We start from the raw sequence: 16299 nt of genomic DNA, 5'->3' as shown, positions 1-16299 counted from the left end.
CAATTTGTTGCTCAACATCAATGTTGAAAACAGTTATATATCCATCCATTATATTACAATTATTTTAACAATCTTTACTGACACCTTTGATCAGTTTCAATTCATCCTGGCTGAATGAAAAATATTACTGACCCCAAACTTTTGTGTACATTAAATAGCACTACAATAGATAACATTTCAAATGTATTCTGTCAGATATGGAACACATATAATCTTATATGAATAGCTGTAAAGCAGTTAAAGCGACCTGCTATAGGCAAATGAAAGACCAGAGATGAAAGGCAACAAAAACCTTTATTTATAAAAGATGAATAACAATATTCCTCACAAATAGTCCAGTTCTGTGGGAGTCAACCATCTTAACACTGATAAAGAAAATCAATCATGCAAACAGTGTATTAGAGCCTGGGGAAGACAAAGACATTTGATATGTGAATATCTGAACACACCACAGAGTAAACAATATAATACAAAGCTTTTATTTATTTTTTTTATATTTTAAAACGTCTTTTTTTCTTATATTTATAAATCATTGACACACTAAATAATGCCTTTAACTGCTATTGCTAACAGGGCAGTATTTCAGTCATTTATTTCCAAGAGCTGGTTAATTTGCTGAAAGTATGTACTGTAACTGTTTACTGTGGGAGAGAAATTATCGCACTTTCTTATGACAATCAGTAGCCCGTTCTTGAATCCAGTCTATATAATCACAAATGCAAAAATACAATTTGGGTTTGAAGGCACCTTGAGGAGGATTTGTTTTTTCCTGATACCCTGAAAGATCACATACTGAATTCGATCACCATTTCAAATCTTTCCACACTTATTTTTGGCACCCCTAAAACACATTTAAAGTGCCTAACACCAAAACCAAACCACATATATACTTCAACAGAACCCCAATGTACATCTCACACACTCCTTCAAGAGTAAAGACCCATCACAGCATAGTCTCATGTCATCAGGTTTACCAAACGGTAACCACCTGGATACAATAGAAAACAGTGCCTAATATCAGTTACTCAATATAACTGCCAGGTTACAGTGATATGGGGAATTTTTCCGTTTATGATTATGAATGTATTGCTATTCTAATGAAGTGCTGATGCCAATATCGATATTGTGCCAACCCTACGAAGGGTGTTATCGAAAAAGCGCAAATATGTGCTTGGACAGTCAAAATAGTGTTTTTAAGAACCTGGAGTGAATAAAAAAGCTGCAAATTCTGCAGTTACATACATAGAAGCTAAAAACGTACAGTGATACACAACAATCTTTTTGTAGTACTTTTAAATCAACATTTGGCAGAGTACTTTTCAAACTTTTGTACCTTAAAAGCTTTATTTTGTAATTGAAAGCGGGAAACTAAAATAATGTACTAAACTCAATGGGATATACACCAGATAACGATACAGGAAGTAGATTTAGAGCAACCGAAGGTTTCGAGAGTAAACAATCATCCTACTCAAAGTCACATTATGGCGAAATGCAGAGAAATCTAACCTGTTCCATACTACATACTACTGACAAGTAATCGGATATTACTAGTTATAATAGCGGTTAAAACGAAAACGAAGGCAGACACGCAGCTACTTTCAGGCCGTTTGATCACAAGATTAGAAACACGTTGCCACAACGCATGCATCCAATCCAGTCACCTGCAAGATTGTTTGTTCTGAAAAACTATGACTACTTTGCATGATTTGTACCTTGTTGAAGCGAGAAATCCACATTCACAGTTACAATGTCACATATCCAAACACACAAGTTCTGCAGACACTTAAAATGCTACAAATATCATTGATAAAGGCTATTCCAAAAATTCGGTAGAGAACAGATGGCTGAAATTGTCATCTAAAATGTCCAGTGAAAACTGGCTAAGAATCAAGCCATTAATTGGATAGTTCATGCAAAAATGGAAAATTCTGTCATTTATTCACCACCATGTTCCAAAACTGTATTAATTTCTTTTTACTTTAATGTTGAACTGTTTTTGTTCTTACAACGGAAGTCAGCGGGGTCCAAAACGACTTTCATTGTAACTTTGATTTCAATGTAACTTTTAGTATCAATGTAAGAACTATGTTGTTTTGGACCCCATTGAGTTTCATTGTTACTAAAAGTTACATTGACTGTGTGGACAAAATTACACTGAGGCATTTTTCAAAATATATGCATTTCAGAGAAGACGGGCATCATACAGGTTTGAAACGACATTTTGGGCGAACTATCCTTTTCCGAAATTCAGCTGAAGAAGTCCAAAGCTAAGATTGTTTAGTGTGTACATTTGTGTTCAAAAGGATGTCTTGCACGCTCTTAAAAAAATCAACGCCCACTAAAACGTCCTCATTCACTCTGTGCAAACTTTTTGCTTCTTAAAAAGGGGTCGAGTACACAAATGCAGCGGAGCAATTTTGGCAACACGAAGGTAGGGTACTAAATATCATGAGGGGCAGTAAACAAGTTCAGCTCTGCAGCAAAATAGGGTCTTCCAGCTCGTGGAAGGGAGCCGAGCTGCTCTGGCTTTCGCCCGAGTCCGAATCGTATGGTGTGTCTGGCAATTCCGCAAAGCTACAAGCCAACTGGTCGTCCTCGAAATCGGAGCGCGGCGGTTCATAGCAATCTGTGAATCCGTCCTCGTCGAGCGTGTTAAAGTCCTGCGGGATGTAAAGCATCTCTGGGTAGTTGCGGCTGACCAGGTCGCTACTGGTGGTGGGCGACACCTTGCGGAAAGCAATCAGGTGCATGTGGGAGAACTTGACGTACTTGTAGCGCTTGAAGCCCAAAGACTCCACTGCAACTCGCCAGCTGCGCATCATAAGAGCGTGCCGGCCCTGGTGGGAAGAGTCGGGGGTGATGATGAGGAGCAGGCCGTTCAGGGTCAGGAGTTCATGTGCTTTCTTGCAGCAGAGCCAGCGCTGGTAGGGCGATGGGAAGTAGGAGAGAAGCAGGGAGAAGACTACCACGTGAAATAGCTGGGCAGGTAAAGCATCGATGGGGCCGCGCAGCTGCCGCAGGAAGGCATCCAAGGCGTCGCTGGCCAGCTGCAGAGGCTGCTGCAGTTGCAAGTTGAGAAAGTCGCATTTGTAGACGCTCTGTAACCATAAAGAGGAACAAACAAAATCAGATCATTTAGCTTGACTCAGCAGGACAGGCAAATTTGGTACAAGGGTCAATAACAGAAAGAGTGTCCAAAATAAAGGATATAAATTTATGTATTATATAATAATTTCCTAGAAATTTACTTTTTGTATTCATATTGGTTTTGAAAAACATTTATAGCATTTTTTACAAAAGTTTAAATTTAATGACAATAAAATGGGGTGTAACCATTAAAAAAAAACCTTTTGATTAATAGTATAATGAAAAAAATGCATTCAATTGATAAAAATGACAGTCAAGACATTTACCATATTTAATACACACATTTATATTTAAAATAAATGCTGTTTTTTAAAACTTTATAGTCATCAAAAATACTAAGAAAAACGTATCCCGGTTTCCACAAATTGATGCAGCACAACTGTATTCAACATTAATAAGACATTTTTTTTTGCATATTAAGATGATTTTTTAGGACAATGTGACACTGGAGACTGGAGTAATGGCTGCTGAAAATTCAGCTTTACATCACTGAAATAAATTACATTTTAAAATACACTGAAATAGAAAACAGTTATTTTAAATTGTAATAATATATTCACTAGAATCCTGTTTTTACAGCATTTTTAATTAAATAAACGCAACCCTGGTGAGCATTAAATATTTCATTGCCAGGATGGTTGTACTACCCTGACATTTTTTGACAGGTTTTTGAAACTGATGCCCAAAAAACATCCAAATGAAATATATATAAAATGTGGCTTATATTTAAGACACATTTTTGATGCTTTGAATAAATAAATTAATAGATCCAGACAAAGAAAACAAAGTAATTTAATCAATAGCAAACTTTAGTCAGGGTATATGCCATTCTTGATTTATTGTTTTTTTTTTTTTTTAGATTTATTTTTGGCACTTTATTATGATAGGACAGATCAGAGCTGACAGGAAGTGATACAGAGAGGGGGGTGGGATCAGGAAAGGTCCTCAATTCGGGATTCAAACCCGTTGTGCAACAGCACTGTATGTTGGTGCACTGCCCACAGTGCTACTGGCTCCAACAATACTTTATTTATTAAGCTAATTAACAAGCCGACAGGCTCATATAACTTCAAGAAACACAAACCTCTACTGCTGGCACAATGTCGATTCCAACTGTCAGAAACTCGTCAAACTTCAGGAAGGGATTGAAACAGCTGCCCACATCCAGCAGTCGTATTCTCCCAAGCTGGAACATTGAGCTGTTACCAAGCATGAATAAAAATCTGATTTAGTCAATGAACTGTTAAATTCTGTAAAAACATGTTGTTCTAGAGCACCTTGAAGATGATGATTGTGGTGGAGAGTTTGCAGATGTGTTATTCCCAGCTGTGGCATGCCTAGCGCTCTTCTCATCCTTCTCCAACACTCGCCTCATCCCTCCATCCTGAAAGTACTCCTGACAAACACTGTGGCAAGAGACATTTAACAGCAATAAATACCAAATCAGCTTCTCAACATAAAATACTAACCATTAGCACTCATACCTGCGGCACCACTCTATGCGCCCCTCGCCCTCGCATTTATTCACCCAGTGGTTGTCAGCCAAGTTCTTCATGGCCATGGCATATTCGCTAAGAGTCTGCTTGTCTTCACAATGTTCACGCCATATTTTCTCAAAATCTCCCACTGCAGCCGAAAAGACAGAACAGAGGAGCATACAGTCATGATTGATCCTTCTGCATGGCATAACTAAGTGAACATTTTCACAAAGCCTACTTTCAGAAGTCAGCTGATGTTGTGCTTCCTCTAAATTTCGATTCTGAAACCGTAGCCTCCAACGGCTCACAAAACAGCCCGAATTCTTCAACAACTCAGTGAAACTCCATCGCCAAGCTCAAAAGTACCATATCATCAAAGTGTTTGTGCTGATTCACACACAGTTCACAAACTTGCTGATAACGCCGATGACACCAGAAAGCAACTGCTACCCTACAAGAGCGCTCGGGAGGGCAAGAACTGACAAAAATTGAGCAGTCCCATGACAGAATGGAAAATACAGGCCTTATCAGATTTACAGAGAATAAGACAAGAAGGGAAGAGACTGCAGTGCTGTTACATATGAATACTGCAGTACAATGCCAAGAAGACCAGATCACGCCTTCCTTATTAACCCATCACGGGGTCTAGTGAATAGACTACTGTGTGTGGGATTTATAGCGCTGCTCGTCCCTCTCGAGGGAAGAATCGATAAAGCTAGTCTGAACCATGAGAAACTCAATAACACATTTAAAGTCAGATGGTATAAACGTGGTGGTATTTATTTATATAAAGTTCTGCTTCCTGCGGGTACAACTGATTGCAGGCAAAAATATAACATTTCATAATCTCCGTCTTGGATGAAGCTCACTGCAGTGCAAGACTGTAACAGGAAATGTAACAACATCCTCACACAGTCAATTATCTCTATCAATAAAAAAAGACTAGGCCTATTTGTCTAACAATTCTCAAGATAATATTTTTTACATCTTTTTTTAAAAATGTGCATGCATCATTTTTTGAGACTTAGTCTTCATCAGACATAATAAGAGGCACTTTCCAAAAACTGGGTGCAAAATATGGCCCAAAAAAATGGCATTTTTAAACATGATAGACTGTGCTTAAAGTGATTTAAGTTTTTTGTTCACCCAAAAATGTAAATTCTGTCTTTATTTACTCACCCTCATTTCTTTACATGGTGACAAGATGAATTACTTTTGGACAAAAGTAATTAAAATACGTTTCTGATTCATTTTAGTCTCATTTCAACATATTAATGTTGACAGTGTTGTATGTTTGGTTGCATGTTTGTTTTATATACAGTGGAGAAGGCCAAGACCTCTAAGGTTGCCAAAAAAGGACTGGATGCAGATATTTACCCAGATATTTAAGTCAGAACACTATCAAGGCAAGGCAAGTTTATTTATATAGCACATTTCATACACAGTGGTAATTCAAAGTGCTTTACATAAAAGAAAATGAAATAGTCATTAACAATAATCACAGCAATTAAAACAAGGAATTAAAAATAATAAGAAAAACAAGGAATTTTAAAATGATATAGAAATTGATTTAAAATGAATTTAAAACAGTTAAGAGAAAATGATTATACATAAAATACAGTGCAGTCAGTTCGGACATAGCACAGTGCTCATTCAACAAATGCACAGCTAAACAGATGAGTTTTGAGTCTGGATTTAAATGTGGCTAATGTTTTAGCACATCTGGGCCCGTATTCAGAAAACATCTTAAGGCTAAAAGTAGCTCCTAACTCGCCGATTTAGGAGAAAACCTAAAAATAGTGGGTGTGTCAGTCCTAAATTTTTCCTCTAAGAGTATTTCACAAAGCGTTTTAGCACTAAAACTAGCTCCTAAATCTGTGAAACGTTAGGAGTACTGAAGAGGACTCCTAAGTCACTAAGACCAACTCACAACTATCCTAAAATGTTGCCGGCAATCTGCCTTGGAATATAAACATTTTAGAAACATTTGATGATAATGAACTTTTAAACGCGTATCGCCTTTAAGGTTTGGAGGTTATCCCAACTCCAAATTTTCCTTTGATTATATCCTTTTCATTAACCAGTTGGGCAAGAATTTACAGCTGTTCTTGCGTCCAGTTTGGTTTTCTTTTACGTTTGTATGTCTTACTATCAGCCACGATTATTCTACTCTGTTAATTAAAAGGCGGTTTATATGCATCTACTACAAGAAGCATACATGAAAGAGATTGACAATTAGCCAAGGGCGGTTCTAGACCCTTTTTAAGTGGGCTTCAGCCCCCCTATTTGTCGTCTCATCTGAATGATCAGGTCAGTGCTGCTTCCTGAAGAGAGTTTATCATTCTCGCTCGTTTATCGATCTCAATGTGGTAATCACGGACTGTGATAGATCGTTAATGTGCACTCACACATTTGAATGAAGAGCGCACGCACTGAGACCTTATGGCCTTTACTCTTAGCTTAAGACTTAAGACTCTCTATCCCTTAGTAAAGGTTTGTCCCAGCAGCTTTGTGAATAGGTTTTAAGAGAAAACTCTTAGCTAAAAACTTTTACTGCCATTTAGGAGAACTCTTAGTGGTAATATCAAATGTTTTGTGAATACGGGCCCTGATCTCTTCTGGAAGATGGTTCCAACTGTGGGCGGCATAATAGCTAAAAGCAGACTCCCCTTGTTTTGTGTGAACTCAGTGAATTTTGTTCTTTTTTTAGGTACACTTTAAAAAGAACATGCTAAAATCTCTAATAAATGAAAGTCAACTGAGGAGAGAAGCTAGTGTACTAAAGATTAGGCAGATTTACACCACAAGTGCTCATAACCAATATAACTGAAGTCAGCTCTAACTCTTCTTGATTGCAGTATTTCTGTTGCTACCTGGCTGAATGAATCTTTCAGTTCACTTACTTTATGTACTTTTTTATATATTTATCCTTAAAACAAATGTTAAAATTAAAAAAATAAATAAATACAAAAAACACGGTATATATACTTATTTTGCATATACTATACCATCCCCAGCAAGTAGACACACTAAAAATCGGTCAGCTGACCATTATTTATCATCGCTGTATTAGGTCATTAGATAAGAAGGGTGTTAAACAATAAATGGATAAATAATTGACAGTGAAGAGGACACTAAAGCTTTTAGAGCAGCACACTTGTCATCTGTACACAGGACACTTAATTCAAAGGCTTCATGCCTTTTTCTTCCCTAAAGAGAATTAAAACTTGTTTATGCTTTCAAACGATCAATGAAGAGCAAAACAGGAACAGATGAACGACCCTGCACAGGCTTGCTGACTAGACTATAAAGTCAGGTCACAGACAGAAAGACAGACAGACAGACAGACAGACAGACAGAGGCTGTTTCAATACCTAATGTGCTGCCTAGCTGTTACCTAGACAACCATACTTTAGTGCGTTCGGAACGTTCCATTGAAAAGTTACCCAAAATGCTGTCTATGTAGACATCTCACTAGGTTTTGAGCCACAGCCAATGGTTTCCAAAACGAGCCAAGTACGAAATCAGTTCATGTCAACAGTCATGCAACACAAGTTTACATTAAAATAACTCCATTTTTGTTCACGGTTGTTATCCAGTCGTTTAAATGTCGGCATCTCTGATGAGGCCAGAAACAGAAACTGGTCTAGGCTAGGCTACACAGCTACGCATCTCAGGCAGTAAGTTACCTTCAATGTATTTCCTGCGGAGTTTTCGGTGCACGCTCTTCACCACCCCCGACAGCTTCTCCTGCTCCTGCTTCCTGCACTGCAGCTCCGTCGCGACCGAGAGATCCGACTCGGTCTCCGCGCTGCTCCGCAGGTCCATAGTACAGCACTGAGGCTACCGGAGCACCGGCTCCGTCAGCACGCACGCACTCACCGCAGCAACGCGCAGCCTGATTGCACCTCTCCAGCGAACGTGCCGGAAGTGCGCGACCAATCTGTGAACGCTGAACATGAAACGCCTCAAACTCAAATCAAACTCTCTGAAGGGTTGATAATTAAGTTTGATCATTAAGTTTTGATAACTTAATGATAACTTATATTATTTTACATATAATAATAATTATTATTAACCATCATTATGGTTATGTTCAGTATTATTCTATACAATTACTCATATAATCATAAGATGTATAATTATATTAATTATTATTATTATTAATTATATATATCACCTTACTTTAGCCCGATTCACAACAGTTATCTTATAATAATGTTTTCTAATTTGAGTGGTACGGTTAGGTTTTCCCGGGAAATTCGAGCATGGCACTGCATCATTATGTCACATCTGTAAACATAAAGAAGTTGTCCCGGCTAGTAGGCTATCGCATGTGAGGATCCTGCAGGTGGCAGCTCATTTATAACCTTTTCTCACAGCAGCTAGAATAATTAAATGTATCATTTTGATGGCAGATTGTGATCCAGAAAGGATTATATATTTATGAAACACATGTGAATGAAATTAAATTATATTCCAGTTTTAAACGCGCTTCTGATTACAGATAACCTGGGATTACACAATATTTGTATTTTAAAGACAAACAGTTCGAAAGGAGCATAGTTTGCCTTTTGGGTTTAAAGAATTTCTTAATATGAAATTCGAATGGCATGACAATTAGATTAGACTGTACAGAAACTGAAATCTACACGCTAATACACACTATATGCATAGTCACGCAACGCGTGATTATTTAAAATAAACTTTGTCGCGCTGTGATTGGCTGGGCCTGAGCGTAAACAATTTACCTGTAGTTCGCACCGAAATTAGTGTGGCGTGAGAAGAAAAGATGTTCATTCACAGCTTTTCTTCGCTCCATAGTAGACGTTTCATATACACTGGACTACGAATAAATGGGCGGTCAAAGCTGGGAGTCCCACTGCTAAAAATTATCCACGTAAGGTAGCTCTTTCTAGCGTTTGGTAGTGAGAATCACATCAGCGGGTCACATTTCCTGCGCTCTGACACGGAATCCTGTGTGGCGAGAAGAGAACATGAGTTCTGTCACGTTTCACCCCACAGAGGCCTGGGTTACTCTGTGAGTATTAGAAACCTCATCACACCCAGTGGATAACAGAACTAGTCTGACCCAGAGCTGTTGAAACGTTTTTCAACGACTCTGATATGACCCAGTAAGATATTTTGCAGTATAGTTTTTTGAATTATGATGAATCATGTTAAAACTATGTATTAAAAATGACTATAATGTAAAGTATGACGTTGGTGATGCTGTTACCAATTTCTCATAGCAAAAGATAAGTTAAATTTGGGTAAAGTAGGACACTTTTTAACATTGGGAAAAATGTGAAAAATGGATTAACCATATATGTAAGCATATTATCATGTGGTTCATCAACCATAAATTAGCTAACATGGAGCCACAATGCCATTGTGTGTCCCTTTGGGTTTGAAAATGTCATTATGGGGAATAATAATCCCATAATAGTTACCATGCTCAACTGTACAAACTCCTCCGCATGAACTGCAGTGTTTCTTATTTTAACATCTTAAAAATATGCAGTCATTCATCTTGCCATGAAATTATAGCGTTCTAAAGATGACCATAGGGAAAGTTCACCGAAAGGTGGAAATTCTGTGATTTTCTCACCCTCATATATGCATTCTTTCTTCTATGGAACACAAAAGACAATATTTTGATAAATGACTTTATAAATAATTAATTAATTAATTACCTTTTTATTTCCAGTAATTAAAGTCATTTGGTTCCGATGTTGCTATGGACCCCAATGACTTTCACTGAATGGCCAGAAGCAATTGAAACATTCCCAAAATATCTACAGCTAAAAAAGGAATCTGTTTGGGGAGATCTGTGGTCAAATTTATTTCTGTGAACTGCAGAGCCTAATCTCCTGGAGATGAGATCATAGTTCATTTGTTTGTTCATTGAAAGCCAGTTCCATGAATTATGTCTAACAATAAATGGACAAGATAAAGACAACTTGAAATAATAACAGGTGCACAATATTGAATTACAATAAAATACTCTGTTGATTGGACAAAGCAAATTTACAAACACCACAAAGAAAGAAAATCCATAAATCTTATCTATTTTGAGTGCACAATGACGGAAATTATGGTTTATTTTACATGGTTTATTCATTATGTTTACACACGTGTCATATGACACCTCTGTCCTTATGAAGCAAAAGCTGGTCAGTTTGGAGATGTTAAGAATGTTTGGTATATTGAAACAAAAGAGGAAATGGATCCTTGATGTCTTTAGAAAAAGGTAGTCTCAAACAGTTTTACTGTAAATAGAATAGACAAATTAACACACTAATTAACTCTAGTAAACATGTGCGACTAATAAGGAAAACATTTTTGTTAAATAATTTCATTTAATTTTTATCATCCCTTCATATGATATGTTACATGGGCATTCATCTTATTGCCTTCTTTGCCAAGATATATTAGACATAAAAATCAACATGATTATTTAAAAAAAAAAACAACAAAAAAAACAAGTTATAGTTAAAAGGTTATGTGTTTTATATATGATTTATATGTACATAAATCATAATCCAATCAGGTACTTAGCATGAAATTAAAGCTATGCATAAAAGTATGTCAATGAAATTGCACTATAATCCTTTTTTCAAGACTAATCCTGTATAATCTGTCAAACTGATTATGTTCAGCTCTTTTTTTAAAGAGCATTGTGATACTGTATGCCAACTTTATGTTGTCTGTAAAGCAAGGAGATATACCTATTGACTTACAAATTAATGTAAAAGTTTATTCACAATCCATCATTCTACAAGTCATCTTATAATCATGTCTTTGCCATTATGAAATTGTGTGTGATAAATAGCCCCATATAATCCAATGTTGTTGTGCAGCAACTCTATGTGTACAACACATATTTGGATTCACCTCCACATTCCTAAGTTCTCCAACAAATGTTAATGAGTAAATCATATTTACTGCAGTCCTCTTACACCTTTCTGAGAGCTTTTCAGTGGTTCTTCCTCCTCTTGATGAAACAGCCAATACACTGTAATAATATATATAGGGCAAAACATGCAATGAAGTCATAATAATATGCTGCAACTAAAAACACTATCAACAAAAATGTGTATGCAGTCACCCTTGACATATTGCCATAGGACAGAAACTCTTTCCACCACAAGACATTACGTCCAATGACATGCTCATTCCCATCCACTAGGGGCAGTTTAGCTCTCTCCAGCTCCATGTTGTACTCCATATTTGTTAAATCCTCTAGAGAACTATTCGACCGGTGCTCGTCCACAGACTCTGAGATTGAAGGCATAGCTAATGGCCTCCCTCTGCTCAAGGAGGGTCTTTTGCAGTAGCTTCCACTCATTGCACCTTCTCTGAATACTGACTGTTGTGAATTCCTCAGACTGTTCAGGTACAGCTCCATCTCGTCATCCATCTGCGATTCTGTTGAGGAATTGTCTTCAACGTTTTCAAGATCTCTGTCTTTTGCCAGGCATTCCATGTTTTCCAGCATAATTTTTACATCATCAATAGGTTTCCAGTCACTTTTCCTACTTTCATAGGACACATTCTCTTCTTTATCAATAAATTCTAAACAATTCCAATCATTCTCCATAGCTTGCGTACTTCCACTGAATTCAATATCACTCTTTTGAGATGATTCTTGCCAAGATGTAGCAGTTTCCTCACAGATCTCTAATCCAAGGTTGATGTGAATGTCCTCTTTTTTGGAGTACTCACTTAGACTTTCTATTTCTTTTAAGTCAATATGATGTGGTAATGATTCAAGAGTGTTGGTACTAATGATCTGCTTCTGTTCCTCTGAATCTCGTTCAAGAGAAAGCAGATCATCTGCATCTGCTTGTTTCTTTTCTCTCTCAGATTCCATTGCATCCAAGTCCTCTTCATCATCTATGTATTTCAACTCGTCTTCAATGCTATTTATTCCTGCTTTACTTTCATGTTTTTCTTCTGCACCTTCTTGTTCTTCTGGTTCTTGCTCTTTCTCTTGTTTCTGCTTCTCCATCTGCTTAATTTGATTTCCATTTCCCTCTTCTTGCTCTTCCAGGCTTTCATCATTTTTCATTTTGTGAATTTCTTCCATCTCTTTAATCACTGATGTGTTATGTTCTGCATCAAAATGAATAATATTTGAGCTCTCCGTCTCTGAAGTCGTTGTAGAAAAACCCATGAGCATTTGTTCCTCCTTTTCATTGATTTGGTAGCTCTCCAAAATATCGCTCATATTTATCTGTGTGTTCTCCAATTCTGTATATGACTCTATTGGCATAGCTTTTGCTATTGCTAAGTGAGAAAGTTCTTCAAGTTTTTCAATGCTCGATCTCATCTCACAGCGGTCAGGCTCTAATTTATCATCATAGGAACCTAAAGTGATTCTTTTGGGGTCATCTGGAGCTTGGGCTAGAGAGCAAGAAGTGCTGATTGAATATTCTGTTTGCTCAGAAATATTCTCCTCTTTGGTGTGGATAATTGTAGGGTCCTCCTGGTTCTGTGACTTTTCAGTTTTTATACAGGACCTCTGATTATCCAAACATGATACATTTTTCAAAACTGCTGTGGGTAATGATGAATGAATCTGTTCACATAGGCTGTCAGTACCTGACACTATTGTTTGATTTGTTGTGACTAAAAGTTCTGGTCCTTGTTGGGTAAATAAACACAGACTTTGGCAAGGATCATCCTGGATGGAGCATTCAGTCAAAACTAGTGTGACTGTGCACGCTGTTGAAACTTCTCCTAGTGGAGGATCTGGCTGCCTGGATGTAACTTTTGGAGGGTTTGTTTCGGTAAATGTGATGTCTCTTGGGTACTTTCTAATACTACTGGTACAATCATTTTGATTGTAAGAAGCTTCTGTGTTTTCAACATGTTCACTCTCGTTTGGTTTAGGAAGAGGTTTTTTGGTTGGCTTTACTGTAAGTTGGGAGTTCTGTTCTGATTCTTTGCAGACGCCAACATTACTATCATCTACTGTCTGTTTTGTAGATATGCAAGACTCTGGCCAAATATCTGTGGTCTCAGGGGCTGTGACCGCTCTTTGACTCTCATCCTCTAGTTTCCTAAATGACCTGTCTAAAGCTTTCGGAAAGAAGTCCTTTCTCTCTGTTTCCATGTTTTTAAAAACCTGATGATAAAGTGGCGCTACAATGGTCCCAAATGTGAAGCCATGGGAGCACAGCTTAGTCTCTGAATTAGTTTTCAAACTCGCATCCTTTTTTGGTTTCCCATCGCTAATATTCATGTCCTCGTGCATCTTAGAGCTTAGTGCCAAACTTTTAATTCTTTGCTTAGCATCCTTCTCAAAGTCCTTCCATGCATTTTCAACATTCTTGCAAATAGACAAGTTGGGATTTTGGCATACAGGAGCAGCCTGATTGATTGAAACTGTTTGGTCAGTAATGCACTCGGTATGTTGGGTGTTCTCCAAGACTTCAGAAGCAGAGCATGCAATTGATTCATCACAACTGATGGAGTCTTCCAGGGGTAAATTTGTGTTTGCTGTGGATAAATTAGTCTTGGAGTGGATTATGTTGTCTTCTTCATCTTGTGTTAGAGCTTGGCTGACGATGTCAGTGGAATCTCCACTATACTCAGCAGATTTAAGGGACTCAGCTGAAGAGGGTGATATTTGGTTACACGTTGGTGGTCGAGCAGTTTGTTGTGATAGGGAACTGCATGGTGTATTTTCCAGCAATGATGCTTGTTCCTGCATGCTGGTGTCTGCTGTACCAAGTTCTTTGGTCTTGGCCCCTTGTTTCTTTTCATTTTCCCTCTTAGCAAAGTGTTCCTTGACTTTTGCTAATCGCGCAGCCTTTCTTCTGCTTCTTCGGCTGCAGTTTCTGTTAATTTCCTCCTGTTTCCAAAGAGATATATGTCAAAAATACTGAATGCCGTCTTCAGTAAATACAATTTAAATAATAACTTTTCTTAAGATCTTATTGAAATACCTTTTTTAACTTTCAAGACATTGGATCTCATTCACTAATAATTGTGTAGATTATTCGCATTTATACACACATTCGAACTTCTCACGAAAACTCTGGAGTATTCTAAATGAGCCTCTGCATGCACAAGATTAGTAATTTGAATAAAACATGCCGTCTCCATACAAAGACTTTCTGCACACGCTTTCCTAACAGCCCTTCGTCACTCTTCATCAAAGATACTCCACGCAACCCATATCACGCGCCATATTCTTTCAGCTGTTCCTATATATTTTTTTTTCTTAAATTTAGAATAAATTTTATTATGAAAGTTTTAGAGAACCATGATTTGTTCGTGAAAACGTTTATATGCAGGTTTCACAGAAAAAAATATTGTGCTAACGCAATACGCATGTGAACGAGGCCCATTGACTTTACTTTTAACAACAGAACTTGATGGTCTCGGAGAGACCCTGAACAGCATGACCTATCAAGTGTCTTGTTTGGGACAGTACATACTGTAATGTTACACTAACACTTGTCAAAGCCTAACATCAGTAACCGCATGACATTCAGAGAGAGAGCAGCCAGTGTCACAGAACAATTTATAAAATAGTTTTCACTATATAATTTTGTACTAAAATGCATTTTCATTAAAACACAATTAGTTGATAGTGGATGAATCTTTGGTAAAATTTAGAACTCACCACTAATTCCTTGCTTTCAAGTTTCTCAGAGTTTTCATTTAGAGATCCAGAATTTAGATTTATATCTGAGGAAACAAAACATATGTGTTTTTATCAGAAATGTATAGTATTTCCAAATCTAGTTGTAATTTTCAGAAGGTCAGTTACCAGGAAATTCTTCTTTGTTTGTTGCTGAAACAGCTGAAGCAGAGACATTTGGGCTGGAAAATTATACAATTATAAAATTAAGAATTGGGGAAAAGGCAGCATGTATATTGTTCCATAATTCATTGAGTTCCACTGTAGTATAGTTTTAAACATATATTAACTCTGGCATGTCACTGACTTAAATTTAAAAACTGTATCAGTTGTAATCAAGTCTTTTAGTATGCATTATTGATATATTTGATAAAAGTACAGTAATATTAATATTTAAAAAATATTTATTGACATTCATTACTATTTATGCAACAGATGTGTTAGTGATCACTCACCTGGTTGTTTTCAGACAGCTTTTTCTTCTGTTTTCACTCTCATTTTGGGGTTTCTCCTTCATTTTTTCACAACAAAACAGAGAGTAGTTCTTTTCATTGTTATTTGCCCAAAAAGTGCCTAAATATGTTTCATATCGCAAACAAAAGTCGACCCTAGCGCCCTCTTCTCCAAATGGGGGTATTAGTGTGAGTTTGAAGGAGAAACAATCCGTCCCACCATTGCTTGACCCAGGTACGTACTCTGCCAACAGATCAAAATGACTTTTCCATGAATCTAAAGAGGTACGTACATAGACCATCTTATCAAAACTAATATTCATCACACGAATGATTCCTCTTAGGGTGGTGGTCCCAGAAAGCAACTCCAAACTCTCCAGTTCTAGCTTCTGCTCGTGAACCCGCAAGGCTAGTTCCTCAGAGGTCTGTGGAAGAGTGAAGAGAGGAACCATGTAATACTCCTTATCTTCATTCAAGTCTCTCTCCAAAGAGCCTGATGGGTCATTTACTCCCAAAGCATCAAACTGTTTAACTGAGACAAGACTCAAACCGAAGGCATCAGCAA

At 37.3% G+C, this 16299-nt stretch overlaps 2 protein-coding genes across 2 annotated transcripts; both read right to left on the bottom strand.

Moving 5' to 3' along the window:
* Positions 1 to 277: 277 nt before the first annotated feature.
* samtor (S-adenosylmethionine sensor upstream of mTORC1) lies at positions 278 to 8481 on the bottom strand. The gene is given in 6 exon segments (XM_079411900.1): positions 278 to 3098; positions 4232 to 4330; positions 4333 to 4453; positions 4455 to 4553; positions 4632 to 4773; positions 8315 to 8481. Coding segments are annotated over 6 exon segments (1230 nt in total). The 5' UTR covers positions 8454 to 8481; the 3' UTR covers positions 278 to 2468.
* A 2500-nt stretch (positions 8482 to 10981) lies between these two features.
* Positions 10982 to 15347, bottom strand: LOC306867126 (uncharacterized protein). The gene is made up of 2 exons (XM_079412664.1): positions 15265 to 15347; positions 10982 to 14487 (listed from the first exon to the last, which is right to left on the bottom strand). Exon 2 carries the CDS (start codon positions 14344 to 14346, stop codon positions 11605 to 11607), a length of 2742 nt encoding a protein of 913 aa, XP_079268790.1. The 5' UTR covers positions 14347 to 14487; positions 15265 to 15347; the 3' UTR covers positions 10982 to 11604.
* Between the last annotated feature and the right edge of the window lie 952 nt (positions 15348 to 16299).

The sequence above is a fragment of the Barbus barbus genome (assembly GCF_936440315.1).
Source record: "Barbus barbus genome assembly, chromosome: 48".
Lineage (NCBI taxonomy): Eukaryota > Metazoa > Chordata > Actinopteri > Cypriniformes > Cyprinidae > Barbus > Barbus barbus.
This window is presented reverse-complemented; position numbering and strand designations above follow the sequence as displayed.

Excerpts from the sequence above, each read along its gene's own strand:
- LOC306867126 (XM_079412664.1), bottom strand. The coding sequence starts at position 14,346 with ATGCAGGAACAAGCATCATTGCTGGAAAATACACCATGCAGTTCCCTA.